The 17,118-nt window shown below is 34.6% G+C and overlaps 1 protein-coding gene across 1 annotated transcript in view; it reads right to left on the bottom strand.

Annotated features, from left to right (window-relative positions):
• The window catches only part of Gas2 (growth arrest-specific 2), a 110,350-nt gene that overhangs the window by 44,511 nt on the left and 48,721 nt on the right, over nucleotides 1-17,118 (bottom strand). Inside the window, exons 5-6 of the mRNA XM_013019605.1 lie at nucleotides 8,008-8,149; nucleotides 1,918-2,025 (exon numbers count right to left, since the gene is read on the bottom strand). Coding sequence (XP_012875059.1) covers nucleotides 1,918-2,025; nucleotides 8,008-8,149 — 250 coding nt within the window. The remainder of the gene's footprint in view (nucleotides 1-1,917; nucleotides 2,026-8,007; nucleotides 8,150-17,118) is intronic.

Raw genomic sequence — 17,118 nt, 5'->3', positions numbered from 1 at the left:
GATACTAATTCTACTCCCTTGATGATCCCTTCATAGTCTATTACATTTCCAGCCACAAATCAAAAGTACTAGCTAAACATGTGTACATCAATGAGATGTGTTTCGCTAAGCAGTTCAACAAACAAGAGAAATTAGAAAGAATTTGCACTGAAGAGTTTATGAGAACTACCTGTGAAATTTTAACCCTGATGCCTCTAAGGATTGTCAGAGACAGTTGAAGAAGATTTGTGAATCACAAGATTGGAAATAGATACCAAGCAAGCAGAAAGCCAAAGTTCAGTGAATACATGTTCATGGATAGTTTCTTTTCTTGACACATAGTAGAATTTAAATTATATGAAAGGAAAACTAATTTAATAATCATGTATGATCAACATTTCTATCATAAAAAGAAACTTTATTTGTTTAAACAAATAAAAGTCTTGCTAATTCAAGGTCCTAATGACTAATAATCTAATAAAGGCTGATTCATCACTGAGAAAGGCCAGACTGGTAAAATTTCAACATATCCATGGAGATTCAAAATCATGGTATTTTTGTAAGGTAAATGGAAGCAGACACTTTAGCTAAAACAATAACATGTATTAACTTTGTAATAAAGAACAAAAAACAAAACAACAATGCAAAATGCTTTTCCTGTTAAGAGCATTTACACAGAATTGTTTTTCTGAATCAAATAGTATTAATATATTGTTACTATATTCCTTTTGTTTCAAATACAGAATAGCAATTATTACCTGGAAATGTAAAGTTCACTAAAAACAGACCTAAAAAATTAGGCTACAATACAAAACTATTAACATTGCATTTTAAGGTTGAATTGGATTGTACTCACAAACTGACATGTTGAATTGAAACTTTTTTGTACACCAACTTAAAATAATAAGATTTTTTAATTTAAAAGATTTTAAAATATTTAAACATTTTCTTTGGCAAATGTGGCTGAGTCTTCAAAGAAAAAAGCTTCTGTTTAAATGTGAAATTAATAAAACTTTTCACAGACACAATTTCTACTAGACTACTGTAGGTTTGAGTATAAAACAAATTTTGATTGTATTCAATGTACATATTCAATACATTCTTGTCTATAAATTAACAAGCAAAATATTTTTAATTTATCCAAATGAGATGAGAGCATAGTTCCTCAAATTCTAAACTTTGTTTATCAGGATATGACTAAGCTGTAAGGCAGAAAAACACTTTTATTGAGTGAAGATTTCTAGGAATATATAAAACACACAGTATGGTTTGCTGATTCTTTTTTGTTTTCTTTTCATGGAGTAATTCCTGGTCTTTGCAAAAGTCCCAAACTTATTTTGAGAGACTAACATCTTTTGATAATTAGCAAAACTGATTCAGTGTGAAAGCTCTGAAATGCTAGTTGATTAAGCTACTCATTACAATCTAAAATTGTTTATGACTTAAAAGGATTTAATTTAGTATGATTGTGAAATGGACAAAGATTTGCAAATCAAATATTAATAGAATCAATCTTACTCATCAGTTTTTGTCCATTACTATTTGACCTTCCTATAATATTGAGCTTTCATTCTTCTCACTTGTACCATAAACCAGATTTATTGAAAACAATTTCCATAGCATTAGGTATGCAAGACCAGGGAAGAACATTGCTTCCATTCTTCATACAAGAGGTAGGTATAGTGCCTTAGAAAAGATATAAGTATACAAAACATTGTATTTGATCTTCTGTCTATTTATGTATTTGTGTATGTGTATAAAAAATAAAGATTGTTATTTTTACTTAGCCCTTGGTGATATGTTATCATGTATATTAAGTGCTCATACTTACTAACTTCATTTCAAGTTCCTGCTTAGTTACTTATCACCTCTCTTTTGCCCTTTTTCCCAATCAATATCTCACAAAGAACAAGATAATAAATAAAAGTACAACTTTACCCTAATGAAGAGAATCTTCTCTCCTACTCGATATCTGCCCTGGGAGAGCCTCTCCACACAGAATTTGCTTGGACATTTGCAAGGAGGATCTTCAGAAATCCGTTTCACCTGAAATAGAAAAGCAGGTGAGGTCATTCCCCTAAATCTCTATGTCTAGATCAATTTTGTTTCCCAAGTTCCTGGACAACTGACAATTTTAAAACTTGTTGTATAACTATGGACTCGTGTGAGCAGAGTTGGGTGACATCCAAGTACGGAAGCAATCTTCTGAAATCAAGAACTGCAGGAAGGCATGGGATCAATGACAGTCATGACCAGAAAGCGTACCATGTGTGTCTCAGTTGTTACTATAGGAACAAAGAGCTGTGTTTATATTTTTTGGTGAGTTAAGATGATTGCTTACACTGGCTTGATAAGAAAGTATATTGAAAGCTAAAATCAAGTATTTGTATAAAAATAGAATAGAATATATGCTAGCAAAATTTATTTTGTTAGTGTTATTTAAATATGTTCAATTTAAATCATTCTCAAAATAGATTACTTCATATTTTGTTGAATCCTAAATTTTCTTGAAATAAATGATATCTAATTCATTCAGAGTCATCCAACAAGTCACCCCCTTTAAGCAATTGCTACTTATTAAATCCTTCTTTGGAAATATCTTCAAATTTTTGTGTGTCTTACATAAATTCATCCTTAAATATCAATTTTTATATCTCAAATACATATTTCCACTTCCTTACAAGTACATAATCTGAGTGATACATGTGCAAATCTTACAATAGCTGCTATGTTACCATCAGAAGATCATATAAGGTAAGATCTATCGAAGAGCAAGCATTTGTCATTCTGTGTCTCATTACTGTCCTCTCTCCGAAAAGCAACCAAACAAAGTAAAACACTAATCTGTATTTTCAAGAACATTTTCATGGAAGAACTAGAAATACGAAAATGGCAGCAAGCCTATATTTGAGAAATCAGCTAAGCAGAACAAGTTTACATTCTGAATACAATGATCTGTATTTTTCTCAACCAAGTTTTACTTTTTTCATGGAGATGTTGGAGACTGATGATAAGTTTAAAAAATTGTCATTCATCGTAGGGAATATCCACCCATTATGAATGATAATATAGTAGTTCCTCAAATAGAGTTGCTACATAATTTCCTTAAAATAAAGTTACTACATAATTTACTACTACTGATTCTGCTATATATTCAAATAAAAGGAAATCTGTATCTCAAAGAAAAATCTAAATTCTCATATTTGCTGTAGCATTACTATTAATTACCAAGATATTTATCATAAATGACCATAGTAGACGCAGGATAATAATAATTCAATATTGTTCCTTTAGGATAGTCTTTTCTGTCATGTCCAACAATATAAATACCCATGTGTGATGTGTTAAAGAAAAAAACAACTGCAGGCACTCAAAAAGACAGGATCTTGTGTATATAAGGAATATAAGCAAGGTTGGTATCATAGAAGTGGAGTAGAGTTGTTACTTACAGACAGTTTAGTAAAACAAAGAGATGTAGGCCAAAGAATACCTAATAAGGGTTAGCTAAAATAAATATGTTCAAGATCAAGTGGACGTCTTAGTGCCTACAGTTAATGACAATATACATTCCTAAAAATACCACAGTAGATATTAAATCTAAGACATGTGTCAGTTTACTACGTTTGCTCATCCCATGACAACAGTGCCCTTCATTGCATCCTGTGATACATAATAGGTATGCACAGAGTTTGTCATAAAGTTTTCACCATCTTGTCCCTAACTCTCCTCACAAACAGTAACTTGGCACTGGTGTCTGCAAAGAAATAACAGTCTCAGATCTGCCGGGAAAGGATTTCCATTGTGCAGCTTTCTGATAGAAAACACAGAAATGGCTGGTGTCACATGAAATAAAGTACAAGAAAATGTTCTAATGACCTTTTCTAATGTCTACTTCATTTTAAGATGGACTTGATTATAATAGTGAAGGGGCTTTTTTTTTTTGTAACTGTGTGAAAGATAGTAGAAGAAATGGAAAAGACAAGACCAGACTGTGGGCAGTGGAAATATATTGTTGAGCAAACAGTGAACGATGACATCTGTGCTTCTTATATTACCTTGGGATAAGACAGTCTGGCAGGTGTTCTATTCTTGGCTAGGAAGCTAGCCAGTTTTTCTGTTGAAATGGGATTTCAAGAGGAGCCTGATTACTCAGAAGTATTCTATCTCCCTTCCCCAGACCGAGGAAGTGGATGCAAAGAGGAAGAAGGTAAGAAAGGTTTCTTAGAATTGTATTCAACTCTTTGTGTGGAACTAGCTTAACACAAGGGAATGCAAAGAGAACTAAACCTGACCCCAACCATTTTGTCTAAGCAGAATCTCACTATCAGGACATCTGGAGAATAAATTAATTTGAATGAACTCCACTGTACTTCTTTCATGATATCTTGATTAAGGAATGTGGGCTGCACTAGCCACATTAAATGTCACCTATTTTCTTCACTATTCCCCTAAGTATTAAAGAATACAATCTAAGGGAAGCATTGAAGGTTTCGGAATGGGAGTTCTTGCTGAATCCATTGGAATTTGATCATCTTAATCCAGGACTTTCAGTTCTTTGTTTGTTTTTTTTCCTTTCATTGCCTTTTCTTCTTCATTTCTTTTTCCTCCAATCCCTTCCTTTACTCTTTTACTCCCTTATCCTTCCTTTTTTTTTTGCCATTGCAGATAGTAACTTTGTGAGCGTAAAAAATAGTCTATATGAACTAGACACTGACCACTGAAAGGACTGTTTTATACCTTGGTTCTAAAACAATTGTTATGGTACATCAAATTCAAATCTCAACTGCTGCACCTGAGGCTATACAGTTGTCATAGAAACCATTTCCTTTTTATATTAGACATATGAAATTCTCATTGAAGTCATTAAGGAGGCTCAAATTACTTTTCTCTCTGTTCCACCATTACTGAAACAAAACACTTCAGTAAAGACTGTCACATAAACAGCATGCAAACAGTTCTGTGTACCTAGCCTCAGCATAGGATGATTACTACCTTAAGAAATTGGGGTGGTCAAGTGAATTTGGAAAATTCCAGGTTCGATAAGATGTTATTGTGTATGTCTGCAGATGCTGTGGCATGCCAAACCACATTTCTAACCTCTATATGGAGACAATAACAAAATTACATTTCTGAAACTGATCGAACCAGAGAAATCTTTTCCTCTCAGGGCATCTAGTGGCAGAAAAATTATTGGTGAAATATCACTTGAAAAATGGTCAAGGCTTACAGGATAGAGTATTTTATAGCTGGCAATAGTACTGAACTAACCTATATTTAATCAACACTCTCCCATTAACAAAATTGACTGTTACTTTCTCAGACTCCTATAAACTTTAAAGAAGGATTACAACCCTTCTGAATGCCCTCCATTGTTCTCAGTTGAAAGAATAGAAATTGGAGTTGAGGAAATCTCTGCAGAATAACTGCCTTGCCTTTATTGGTCTTTCTGTCTTGCTGTTCTTTTGTCTACACCAGAGTGTTAGTAAAACTTTGCTAATTCCATTGAGTTGTTTCACCACCTCCTGGTCGTCTCCTGTCTTCTCCAGTTCTCATGAGACACAGCTAGCTATAAGAGATAGCTGGAGAGAGGAGTCATTTGGGGGTAGTTCTCTGTGGTTCACATAAGTGGCATCCAGTGGCAACATCACCCTTTGTAAAGTTACAATAGAACTGGAAAGCACATATGCTCCTAGACAGCATGAGCAAAGCAGATATATTTGAGACAGAGTAGATACTTTTAAACTTTAATTACCTACATTGATAATACCAACAAATGCAATGTTGATGATACCAACAAATGTGGAACTGGACACACATAGATTAATAAATGTGCATCTAATCTCTGAAAATTAAGACTATATCTCTCAAGAAATGGTACGAGAAGATAAATATACTAGAAGATAAATGCCTCATCAAATCAATGCACGTATGTAAGAAGGCAAGGAATGATTTGGCACTTCTATTTGGAACATAGTGTCACTATTTTGGAAATGAACTGTACAACTTGGAGGAGGTGGGGATTCTGGAGGGAAAAAACTGGGAGAAAATGAGGGAGGAGGTGATACTGTTCAAAAAGAAATGTGCTCATTACCTGACTTATGTAACTATGACCCCTATGACAAAAAGAAAGGAGCTATGTAATTATGACAAAAAGAAAGGAAATGACAAGAAAAACTGCATATGGACTGTGACACAACCTTATCATTAGGAGATGAAAGATACTTAAAATTAGACATAAAAGAGGAGTAGGAGGTAGGATGAGGAAATAACAATGAAACCAGTCCAGAGACTGAATAGCTAGAAAACACACATTACACCAGAACAAGGGGACTGAAGTGACATGTCAGTGAGGTTGGGCTTTAAACTTGGATTTTATGGAAAAACAGTTTTAATTAACCCAGGTTATGATACGGTTCGGCCATTCTGATTAGAGGAATATTCGTAAAGAAGCTTTTCAAGACCAAATTGCTCAACAGTGTAAGTGTCAGGAAGAACTCTCATCATTTGAGAACTGAAATATTCATTAGATTAAATGATTCATTTGATTAGGAGGTAAAAGGTAATGTTAGCCAGATGACCACAGCCATGATCTTGAACCCTGACTATATGGTACTGATGAACATAACTCAATATCATAGTTCAAAGGAAATGAGTAGGGATTGCTATGGTGCCCCAGGAAAAAAATGCTCTCTTTCTCATAAGAGAATAAAGTATTTTAAAAATCAAGATGTGTGATTGATCCTGAAGAAAACTGTAAGATACTTTAAATTTAAATGTCTCTCCTATTCATTATTCCCTGAATGGGTTAAACAGTCTTATCCAAAATAAATTAAATGCAAATTATATTGGCTAAGTTACTTTGATGCATGTTTACCTTTGCTGCCCTCAAGAGAAATGAGAGCCCTTAATTGTTCAGATAAATTATTGTGTTTCTGCTTATCTCAATCTGCCTGTCAAAGTTTCAGGAGGAGAAATGAAAATCAAAGAGAAATCTCCTTTCCTGTATCTTAGAGTGTCCATCAGCATTTTTTTCAAGCCCTTTTCAGTTCAGAACCCTGATAATGAAATTACCAGCTAAATGCCAGTAGTCCTTCACAATCTTGCTTTTTTTGTACAGCTGCCATCATAGTTGGTGATACATTTCTAAAGTTCTGCTTATGAATGAATGCTATATTTAATTCTAAGACCTGTGGTGTTACCATTTTGATATAATTCCTAAGTGATTATACCTACATCTAAGCAACTTCTCAGTCTCATGAATTCTTTCTTCATCATTCTTTTTAAGTTTGTCCTACAATAAATGTTTATGGGGGCATATGCATCCATACAATCCAACACAGTAGTTATCATAACCAAGAAAAACTGAACAGACAGCAAATCTACCTTGAGCCTTTAAATCATCCTGTTTGCTGTTTTACTTAGAAATTACTTCTTCTCACTGTGATGCTATCCAAGAAACCAAAAAAAACCTCTAACCCAAGGACTTTGCTCAGTAGAGAGACCTCAGAATGTCAGATAAGACTTTATGAGGATCTAAACTACTTTTCTTCTCTCAACAGGCTTCACAAATTTTGTTTCCCTTCTTCACTAAGAGCTCTGCCTTTCAGATCTCAGATCTTGAGAAAATAAATGGTACACTTGCCAATAGCTAGTATTCAGTAGAGCACGTTTAACACCCATCATGGGTTCACTTTCTCTTCTTTAAAAGCCTCAATATTTTGTTTTTTGGACTTGTTCAAAAAGAGGCATCACGAAATGGTAACTATGAGAGTTACAGTAATGCCAAATACTAGTTTTTTAAGGGGTTGACTTATTTTTCTACAGTTCTAGATTCTACATCCTAGCATTAAGTGGAGCTTATTTTAAATGGCAGGCTGTTTTGAACTTTCAAGTGAGTTGTAAAGTCTACAAACATTTTCTCAACATGTTGAGATAAATTTCAGGACATTGAAATCAAGTGAGGTCAGACAGCTATGTATATTATAGTTGAAGACACAGCTATTAAGACATCTGGTCAGTTGTACTTACAGCATCATCTAGCAAGTTTCCTGTGCTCTTTTTTCCAGAAGACTTTGATGAAGGAGAAGGTGAAGGAGACGGGGTAGAAAGTGTTTCTTCTTGTTCAATTTCTTTTTCCAGTTTTATCAGACCAGGAGGTTCCACGCCATACCTTAAAAAAGAAAAGAAAGATCACTTTAGGTGATAAGTTACAATGATATGAGAACACATTCCATTTCCCTCTCTCTTTCTTTTTTTCCTTTCTTTCTTCTTTTGTTTTGTTCCTACTGGGGTTTGAACCCAGGACCTTATGCTTGTCATGCTGGTGTTCTACCACTTGAACCATGCATGCTCTCTTAAACTACTACTACCTTATATTTTATTTATTTATTTATTTAGGGTCGTGGGCCTGAACTCTGGGCCTAGGCGCTGTCCCTCAGCTCTTCAGCTCAAGGCTAGCGCTCTACCACTTAAGCCACAGCGCCACTTCTGGCTTTTTTTTCCCTGCTTATGTGGTGCTGAGGAATCAAACCCAGGGCCTCATGCATGCAAAGCAAGTGTTCTATCACTGAGCCACCTTCCCAGCCCAACTACTACTTTTTAAAAGGCAGTAATGTTTTCCAATATTGAAATGGTAAGATCTTCAATAAGTATCCTTTAAGAAGAAAACCACAGGCACTTTTTGTATATGTATGAGACACACTTGATAACATACTAAAAATAAAATCTTCAATGTACATGTTAATGAGTCAATAACATGAATAACCAGGGGAAGTTTAGCTTTTATGTTTACCAGCTTTGACAATATCATCAATGCATTAATTATACTCATTTTGACCACAGTAATTAAAAGATGTAAGTCAAATTATAAGGTCAGAGTCAATTATAGCACGGAGTAGAAATTTAGTGTTAATTGTGCATTTCCTAAGGGCCTAGAACAATGTTCTATGTAATAGAGGAGCAGGTATTAAACTTTTAGGAACAGTACAATAAAAACATATACATTGTTGTAGGTAAGAATAGGAACAGAAAGGACACAAGAATGAGTTAGAATAACAATATGTAAAAATTCATGATTTGTGAATTTAAATGCAACAGAAAATCAGAGAGAGAGAGAGAGAGAGAGAGAGAGAGAAGAGGGGAGGGAAGAGAGAAGAGGGGAGGGAAGAGAGAAGAGAGGGAAGGAAGGGCCGGGGAAGAGGGAAAGTGAGGAAGAGATTGGAAAAAAGGAAGAGTAAGAGGGAGGGAGGGAGGGAGGGGCAGAAGGACCAGGAAAAGAAGATAGAGCAGAAAAGTGAGGGGAAGAAATCAAGGGACAGAGATTTTTTTTGCCATATTATCTCTCATAATCACATTTTCTATAAGCAAAACTCTTAAAAGTTTGGTTTCCTAGATAAATGTCAACTACGACTAGGTCAGGAAGGCTAGGGTTATGTTGTGAGGATATATATATATATATATATAGTTGGTGGTGGTGGTGGTGGTGGTCATGGGGCTTCAACTCTGGGCCTGTGCTCTTCAGCTCAAGGCAAGTACTCTACAGCTCTATAGCCTGAGCCACATTGCATTTCCAGTGAGGATATTTTTTTAATCACCTAGTTACTTGCATGCACTCATTCTTTATTTTCATTATAGAGGTAATATACAGAGGTATTTCAGATACATGTCAGGTAATGAGTACCTTTTCCCTTGATTTCTTCCAGTTTTTCCCTCCCATCCCTCTACAAATTGTATAGTTCATTTTCAACATAGTGTCTAGTATCACTGCTGTTTGTCCACCCTTTGTCCTACCATTTCTGTATGCCCTCTTTACCCTCACCCAAACAGATAAACTTACAAAACAAGAAAAAAGATACAGAAAACAAAAACAGCAACAAAGTAAAGGAAAAAAAACCTCATATCCATTTCTTTGAGTTAATTTTAATAAATATTATTTTATATGATCAGATGCATATACATAGCTATTGAGCCATGTGATCCTCTCCTATGAATAGCCTCCTTTGGTCTCACTGTGTGCATGTCTAGAGACCTGCAGGATTTATCCTGTCCCAGTTTATTTTTGTCTTGTCATCCAGTGTGTTTACTTGTAAATTTATAGGCACATTCTAGTTACCATAGATGAGGGAAAACATTCAACCTATGTTTCTTTGGATCTGGCTTATTCCTAGGCCCATTCAAGTCACACATTCATTTTAATAGACAAGAATGCAAATCTATAGGAGAGGAACCAGCTGGAGCAGTTAAGTACCCAAGTGCAGGGTTTCTGAGTCACTTTCTTTAACATTTTTATTCAAGTGATTGCTTATTATAAAGGAGAGGAGAAAGTCTCTCACAGATCAAAAAGTAGATAATAAATAATACAATATTCAGATAGAGAATAAGTATATTGACAGTAGATTTAAAGCCTTTGAATTCTATTTTAAAACATCATTGGATATAAAGCCTAAATTATTATTCTGTTCTAATGAATTATAATTCTAACCAATAACATTGCACATTTGCTCAGTACACATTTCTAGGGTTAAGCAGTTTATCTACTCTTGATATATTGTTATGGGCTCAATCAGTTCAATTCTTGATTTCTACTCTCCAGTGAGACAAAAGAATTTGAATGATCTTAGCCTCTGAACACTGAGAGCCCTCTATGTAGGAGTACCACACTGGAAGCCCCACCCTGATTCATCTTACTTGTGATTAGATAGTTAATTAGGTTAACTCTCATTGAAGATATTACCGGTGTCTGCAACTTCGATCTTTTTATTTATAAAAGCAATAGTTATTTCATCTCCCAGTCATTTGTTTCATACTCTGTTTCAGAACTCAGATTGTAAGAAGAGAGACCATAAATGTCAGGTGTCCTTTGAAAGGTGGAAAACGTACCTTAGAATTCAGTACATATCAGCTTAAACAGACACAGCTCAACTGAAAAATTACTGCTCTGAGCATAGCCTCTAGTCTACAGAGTAAGGTTTACTCCATAATGTCATAGTTAGCTATGAAGACCTAGCCGTCTTTTACACATGTTAACCAATTAATGAGGTATCACTGGAAACACTTCCAATCAGTAAGTTTAGAAGCCATTCTATCTGAGCCAAAGTATCTCTAGCATCTGGTATTGTGTGCAGAGTGGGTACATGACAGCTACCCACAACTGTGAAAATTCCTGTTCTTACACATGAGTGCTACCGTGTTCAAAATATAAATTCAGTTTCAAGGTCTTGAATCCTTAAATGTATCGCTTACATTGAACATCAACATTACAAGTAAAAAATGTACTCCACCTTGTAAAAAATATTTGAACACTGCCCCAAATTAAAATGCATATTTAAAATTGCTGACACAATCATTTGTCTTCATGAACACAGCCTCTGAATACTATAGATAAATACAAATAATACCATATGGAGATTGATTTATGGCTCTTGTCTGTGGTAGAATTGAACTATCATAGCTTACTCTTCAAATGGATCAAATCACTTACACTCTATGACTCTATTTTGTATCAGAGAAGTAGAGATGAAAATGGCTTGCCCTTTATGTCTGTTAATAGTAAAAGAAAGAAAAAGGAAGAATTTTAGCAAGACAACAACATGGAACACCTTCAAAATATCTGTCACTATGAGACATCTTGACAAACATTATTTCTCAGCTTCAATTTTGTGCCATTGGTATTCTGAATACCAGTGTACTTAATACATGTCCAGTACAGTTTCTGACACCTGGCAAACTTCTGAAATTTCTGTGGGTTAAGTAACTCATAATTAATGACCTAGTTTTCTGCACAAAATTACAACAGTGACTATCTGCTATAAACTCCTCAGGTTTTTTTTTAATATATCAAATGAGATATAATGTTAACAGAGTCAAAATTAAGGTATGGTTGAGATGAAGGGTAGTATTAGTACCATAGCTGCATTCCACAAAGGAATTTACTAGGGTAGAGGAATTTTTCTACACTGTGAAATAATAGAAATATTTCAGAAAGAGAGCTTAGCAGACCAAGTGATAAACTCAGCTTTTCTCGTAATTGGCTGGATGAATTTAAACAAGTAGCCCTGTTTAATCTTTCTAGAGTTCTGTGGAGTCTTAGTTCTACTGAGGTATACAATTTGGTCATGTCTAATGCTCTTAGGAGAATAATATAAACTTGATAGTAAGGCTAGTGGTACTTAATGCACTGGAAATAACAGCCAACTTAAAGTCAATCATAAGTGAAAGCACCCATCATATTTGAAAACACACATTAGGTCAATTGGAAAATATGATTTCATTTGCAGTTGTAGTGGATGCATGCCACTTTTCAGAAGTAGGGTACATATGTTTGACTTTTTTAAACAAAGTGGAATGAAAATAAATATGCTCTTAGAGTAACAACAGGCTCCACTTCATGTCCAGTATAAACAAAGTAGACGAAGTCTGAAGAAAATTGATTAACAAAAAATCACACATGGAAAATTTTGCCCTGGAGATTTCTTTTATCTGGGAAAGCTGAAAATTAGCTGTGCCACTGAACATAGAAAATCAACACTAAGTCCAAAATCTCTGCTTATATTGGCTTTGGAATACTACAAGCTGCCTAAGGTAGAGTCAGACAGTCCTGAAATGCACACTTAAATACCATTCATTGGCTTCCTGTCTGTCTGGAGTTGTCAACAAGCTGTATATCATGAGATTCCATTGGGGCTGGGGGCTTACACCTGCAAGCCAACTTAATCATCAAACAGTTCTTTTTCTGTTCTCAAAAAAAAAGGTTGCTATACTTCAGTTTCCATAATTAACACTATACTAGTTCACATTTCAAATTTCTCTGTAAGATTCTCACAAAGGTATACGGTTTACCTTTTTCTTTCCCAATTGTAAGATTTTAGTGGTAGAGGGAGCTAGCTGTTCTCAAATTCAATAAGGATCAAACTAAAGGTACTAAGAAGGTTGAAGCCACTAATTGTAAAGCCTCCTACTTGTAGACCTCAGTGACATAAAAAGGGTAAATACTTAGAAGGCAAAGCTTTGTTTTTATTTCATTAGAGGAAAGTAAAGTGCCAGGGAAAGGGTGTTATGACTGATGACTTCATGAAGAGAATCTAAGAATGGGTTTCTTATATTTCTGGCACATGAAGCAAGTTTTGCAATGGATCTAGATAAAATAACTGCGGCCTCCTCTGTCCGCTCCTCCCCCCAAAAAAGAAAGACTTGAATACCAAAATAGAAAAATTTCTCAAGCTATTTCATAGAATATGGCTTTCAAACAAGACATCTGGAGTCTATTTTACTAGAGCTAGAGGGACAAAGTTTATAGGCAAATGGAAGAAACTCCTTTTTTAATGAGTGTTATCCTTTATAGATCCCTGCAAGATAAAACTTGCCCCATTTTTCCTATTTTAAAGGAATTTAAAGGCAGGTTTATACATTTTTTAAATCCAATCATGTGAAAGCAAATTCTGTTCTTAGCAGATAGTTGATGTGCTCTGACTAAAAATTAGTAAAGTATGTAATCTTGACATACAAATATACCCTTTTTAACTGATATTTATTTTCATTAGAACAAGGATCTAGGGGCTGGGAAGGTGACTCAGTGGTAGAGCGCTTGCCTTGCATGCTCAAGGCCCTGGGTTCGATTCCTCAGCACCACATAAGCAAAAAGAAAAAAGCCGGAAATGGCACTGTGGCTCAAGTGGTAGAGCGCTAGCCTTGAGCTGAAGAGCTGAGGGACAGCACCCAGGCCCAGAGTTCAGTCCCCACAACCGGAACCCCCCCCCAAAAAAAGAACAGGGATCTAAATAGAACATTTCTTTTTAATTGTCATAACATTTTTTCCAAATCAAGGAAGCACTCAAAAATAAAGCAGAAACTGCCACTACCATGTTCATTATTATTTTAGAAGTTTTTTGCCTTTGTTATAATCTTAATTCTCAAGTCAATAAAACTGTTGAATTCATTATATCTTTTCCCTTCATTCTAACAATTAACGTCAAACCAATGTCATTATAAATACATTTGAGGTTGTTCCAAATTACTTTTGCTGAATGTTTTATTTTTCACAAGACAAACACAAATTTCACATTCAGAAACGGATGTCTTTTTGAAATAAGCACAGAGAGATTTCACATTCCGGCAATGATTGCTCTATTTAGTTAAAAACAAAAGGAAGTTTTACCCATGAGAAAAAACATAAGGGGTCTCATTTCTCCATCTTAGAACACAGAGCAGCCCACACAGCTCTCAGAGGAGCTTCACACTAAATGTCCCCAGGCAGAAGAAAGTGGCAGAGATTCAGAAACATTTTGAAAATCATTTCCAGAGGATGTTGTTGCCTTTAAGATGATATTTATGAAATTTGCAAAAGTAAATGTTTAGAGGCAGATATAAGAACACATCATCTCTTGGTGATGAAAAATATAAAACTTACAGATTGCATTTAGAACTTTGTGAGTGCTGAAACTTATCTCCTCTGTGTACAAATTAACCATGTGGTTTTCTGTACTCTCTCAAATATCACTGCCACTTTTGGCTGAAGCTGTTTAAATTCATCAATTTATGTAATCTCCTAAATAGGTGTGGATAAGAAGGGAACAAAAATTTAAGTATCTCCATATCAATATACGGTTGTGGATATATCTAAGGCAAACTTGAAGTCACTTAACCTAATTCAGTGCAGTATACCTTCAATCACAATAAATATCTTCAAATACAGACAGAAAAATTTAAATGGGTATTTATTCTTAAATAATTTACATAACTGGCATTCAATTATTTCTCTTTACCCTGCACATCATAAGGAAACTAACACTGTAATATGTTAGCATATTTTCCCACTTAAAAATAAATAGTATTTCACACCACTCAAGTAGGTAAAGAAGATTGAAAGTAAACCTTTCAAATTATCTTAATTTTTACTTATCTCCACCATGATATCAGTAACTTTTTGAAATATAATTTTTGCAATAATCATCGGGTTTATCTGCTCATGTGATAATAAAGTGTGGTCAGATATGAAATAACCCAGAATAATCACAATATAAAATATTTATGGTAAATTGACCCTAGTTATTAAGGTTCATTAACCACAATGTTAATCTGTCTTACATTCTATGGAAAGGTAACCAATAGATAATCCAGTTGGAAGAAAGATTGCTGAGTCCTAAAGGATTTTATCATTCAACACCCTTTAATAGTGTGGCTGTAATGATATGAGGTGTATTTATGTGTGTGTGTGTGTGTGTGTGTGTGTGTGTGTGTGAACATTATAGAAGTACATTGTGTATGCATATGAGAATAGCATAATAAAACTTACCCAAAATTCTTAGAAAGGACAAGGAAAGAGACAGAATGATTAAAAAAGAGTAATAAAATGAGCTGAATTTGATCAAAGTATGTTAATGATGGTTATAAATATTAACTAAAACACCTTTATACAATTCAGATAGGTAAAAAAAACAAATATTTCCTCAGATATTTATATATTAAAATGCATTCAGATGCATAAAATACAGTTTTAAATGCATAATGCCATGTTTTCTTAGTAGGATCTTTAAATCACTCACATTCTTTTACAAGTACGTCACTGGCAGCAGCTCATTCAGTAAGATATTTACTTTGTGCCTATTTCCCCCTAGTTATGGCTAATGACTCCCTTGGTATTTCTTTGACTCTGGTTGTCTGTCCTGTAGCCAGAAGCCCCAAGACTAATAGGAAAGGACAGAGTGTGGAAGGGTTTTAGAAGCAACAGGGCCTCTGTTCTCTTCTCTCATGAAATTCAGGGATGTGGCAGAACCAAAAGAAATTCAGTCTTAAACAGATACAGGCCACATGCTCAGGTAGATAACTGTTGAGCCATGGACAAAAAGTTCTGTGTACACCTTTGTGTAATTTCCTAGAAAAGATAGGACAGAAAACAGGAAAGACTTAAAGTGTCTCAAAACCATTTTATTTTTATCCCAGATTGGATCAGACTGGTAACATTTAATTTGAATTAAAATATTAAAGTACTCTTTCTCAATTCAATTACTATGGTTCAATAAAATTCAGACTGGATGCACTATTCATTAAAATTAGATAGACTATGGTGATTTAAACAATTTAGTATTACTCTGGAATCCAGATTAATTTTCTAATGGATCATAAAAAATGTTTAATAGCCACACTGTCACACTTTCTATTTTTGTTTGCTTGATTTTCTCCATACTTTTCTATTTCCATATTCTTAACTAAAAGAATGTACCAACCACTGGTGGTTCAAACCTCTTATCTAAATACTCAATAGGCTGAGATCTGAGGATCATGTTTGGGTCAGATTAGGCAGAAAAATCTGTGAGACTTCTCTTCTCAATTAAGCTACAAAAAGGCAAAATAGAGTTGTGGCTTAAGTGATAGAGCACCAGCTTTGAGTGAGAAAAGCTAATGGATAGTGTCCAGACCCTGAATTAAGCACCAGTACTGACATAAACACACACATGCAAACACACATACACACAGGAGTATACCTAGATTTTGATCATAAAATATCTAATCATTTCTGAATTTTTAAAACCTCCTCCAGCTTTCATATTATCATTTTTCATTGGTTGAATTTCAGAGAACTATTAGAAACAATCTAGCTGCAAAATAATAAATGTGAAAACATTAAACCAAAACAAGTTGATTTCATTATTAAGGTCCTCTTTCTCTGTTTATTTGGCTATGATTTCTTTATTCCCTTAGAACAAAAAAGGTTCCAACTATGTCTCTATATAAGAGTAACACTATATGTCTTTCTCCAATAAAAAAACAAAATGCAGAGCCAAAGAAACATAGGTGACTTATTTTCCCTCATTGTGCTAGCCAGATGGTGCCTATAAAGCTACAAGTAAACACACTGGGTAGTAATCAAGGGGTTACAAATGAATTGATTGATTTGTAATAGACTCTGGAGAGCGCAAATAGTACAATTCTTTAAAATTCTTTAAAAAGTAAAAGCCCAACAAATAAGTACCAGGAAATGGCTACTGGCGAAAGAGGAGGGTGGGGCCAAGTGGAGGGAGGTGGAAAATAATGCTGAGAAGGGGAGAAAATGCAGGCAAGAATTCATTGTATATACCAAAGAATTGGGAAATGTAAGGAAAAGGGGTGGGTGAGTCGAAGGGAAGTGAAGATGTCGAAATGATG

The sequence above is a fragment of the Dipodomys ordii genome, unplaced genomic scaffold (assembly GCF_000151885.1).
Source record: "Dipodomys ordii isolate 6190 unplaced genomic scaffold, Dord_2.0 Scaffold46, whole genome shotgun sequence".
NCBI lineage: Eukaryota > Metazoa > Chordata > Mammalia > Rodentia > Heteromyidae > Dipodomys > Dipodomys ordii.
This window is presented reverse-complemented; position numbering and strand designations above follow the sequence as displayed.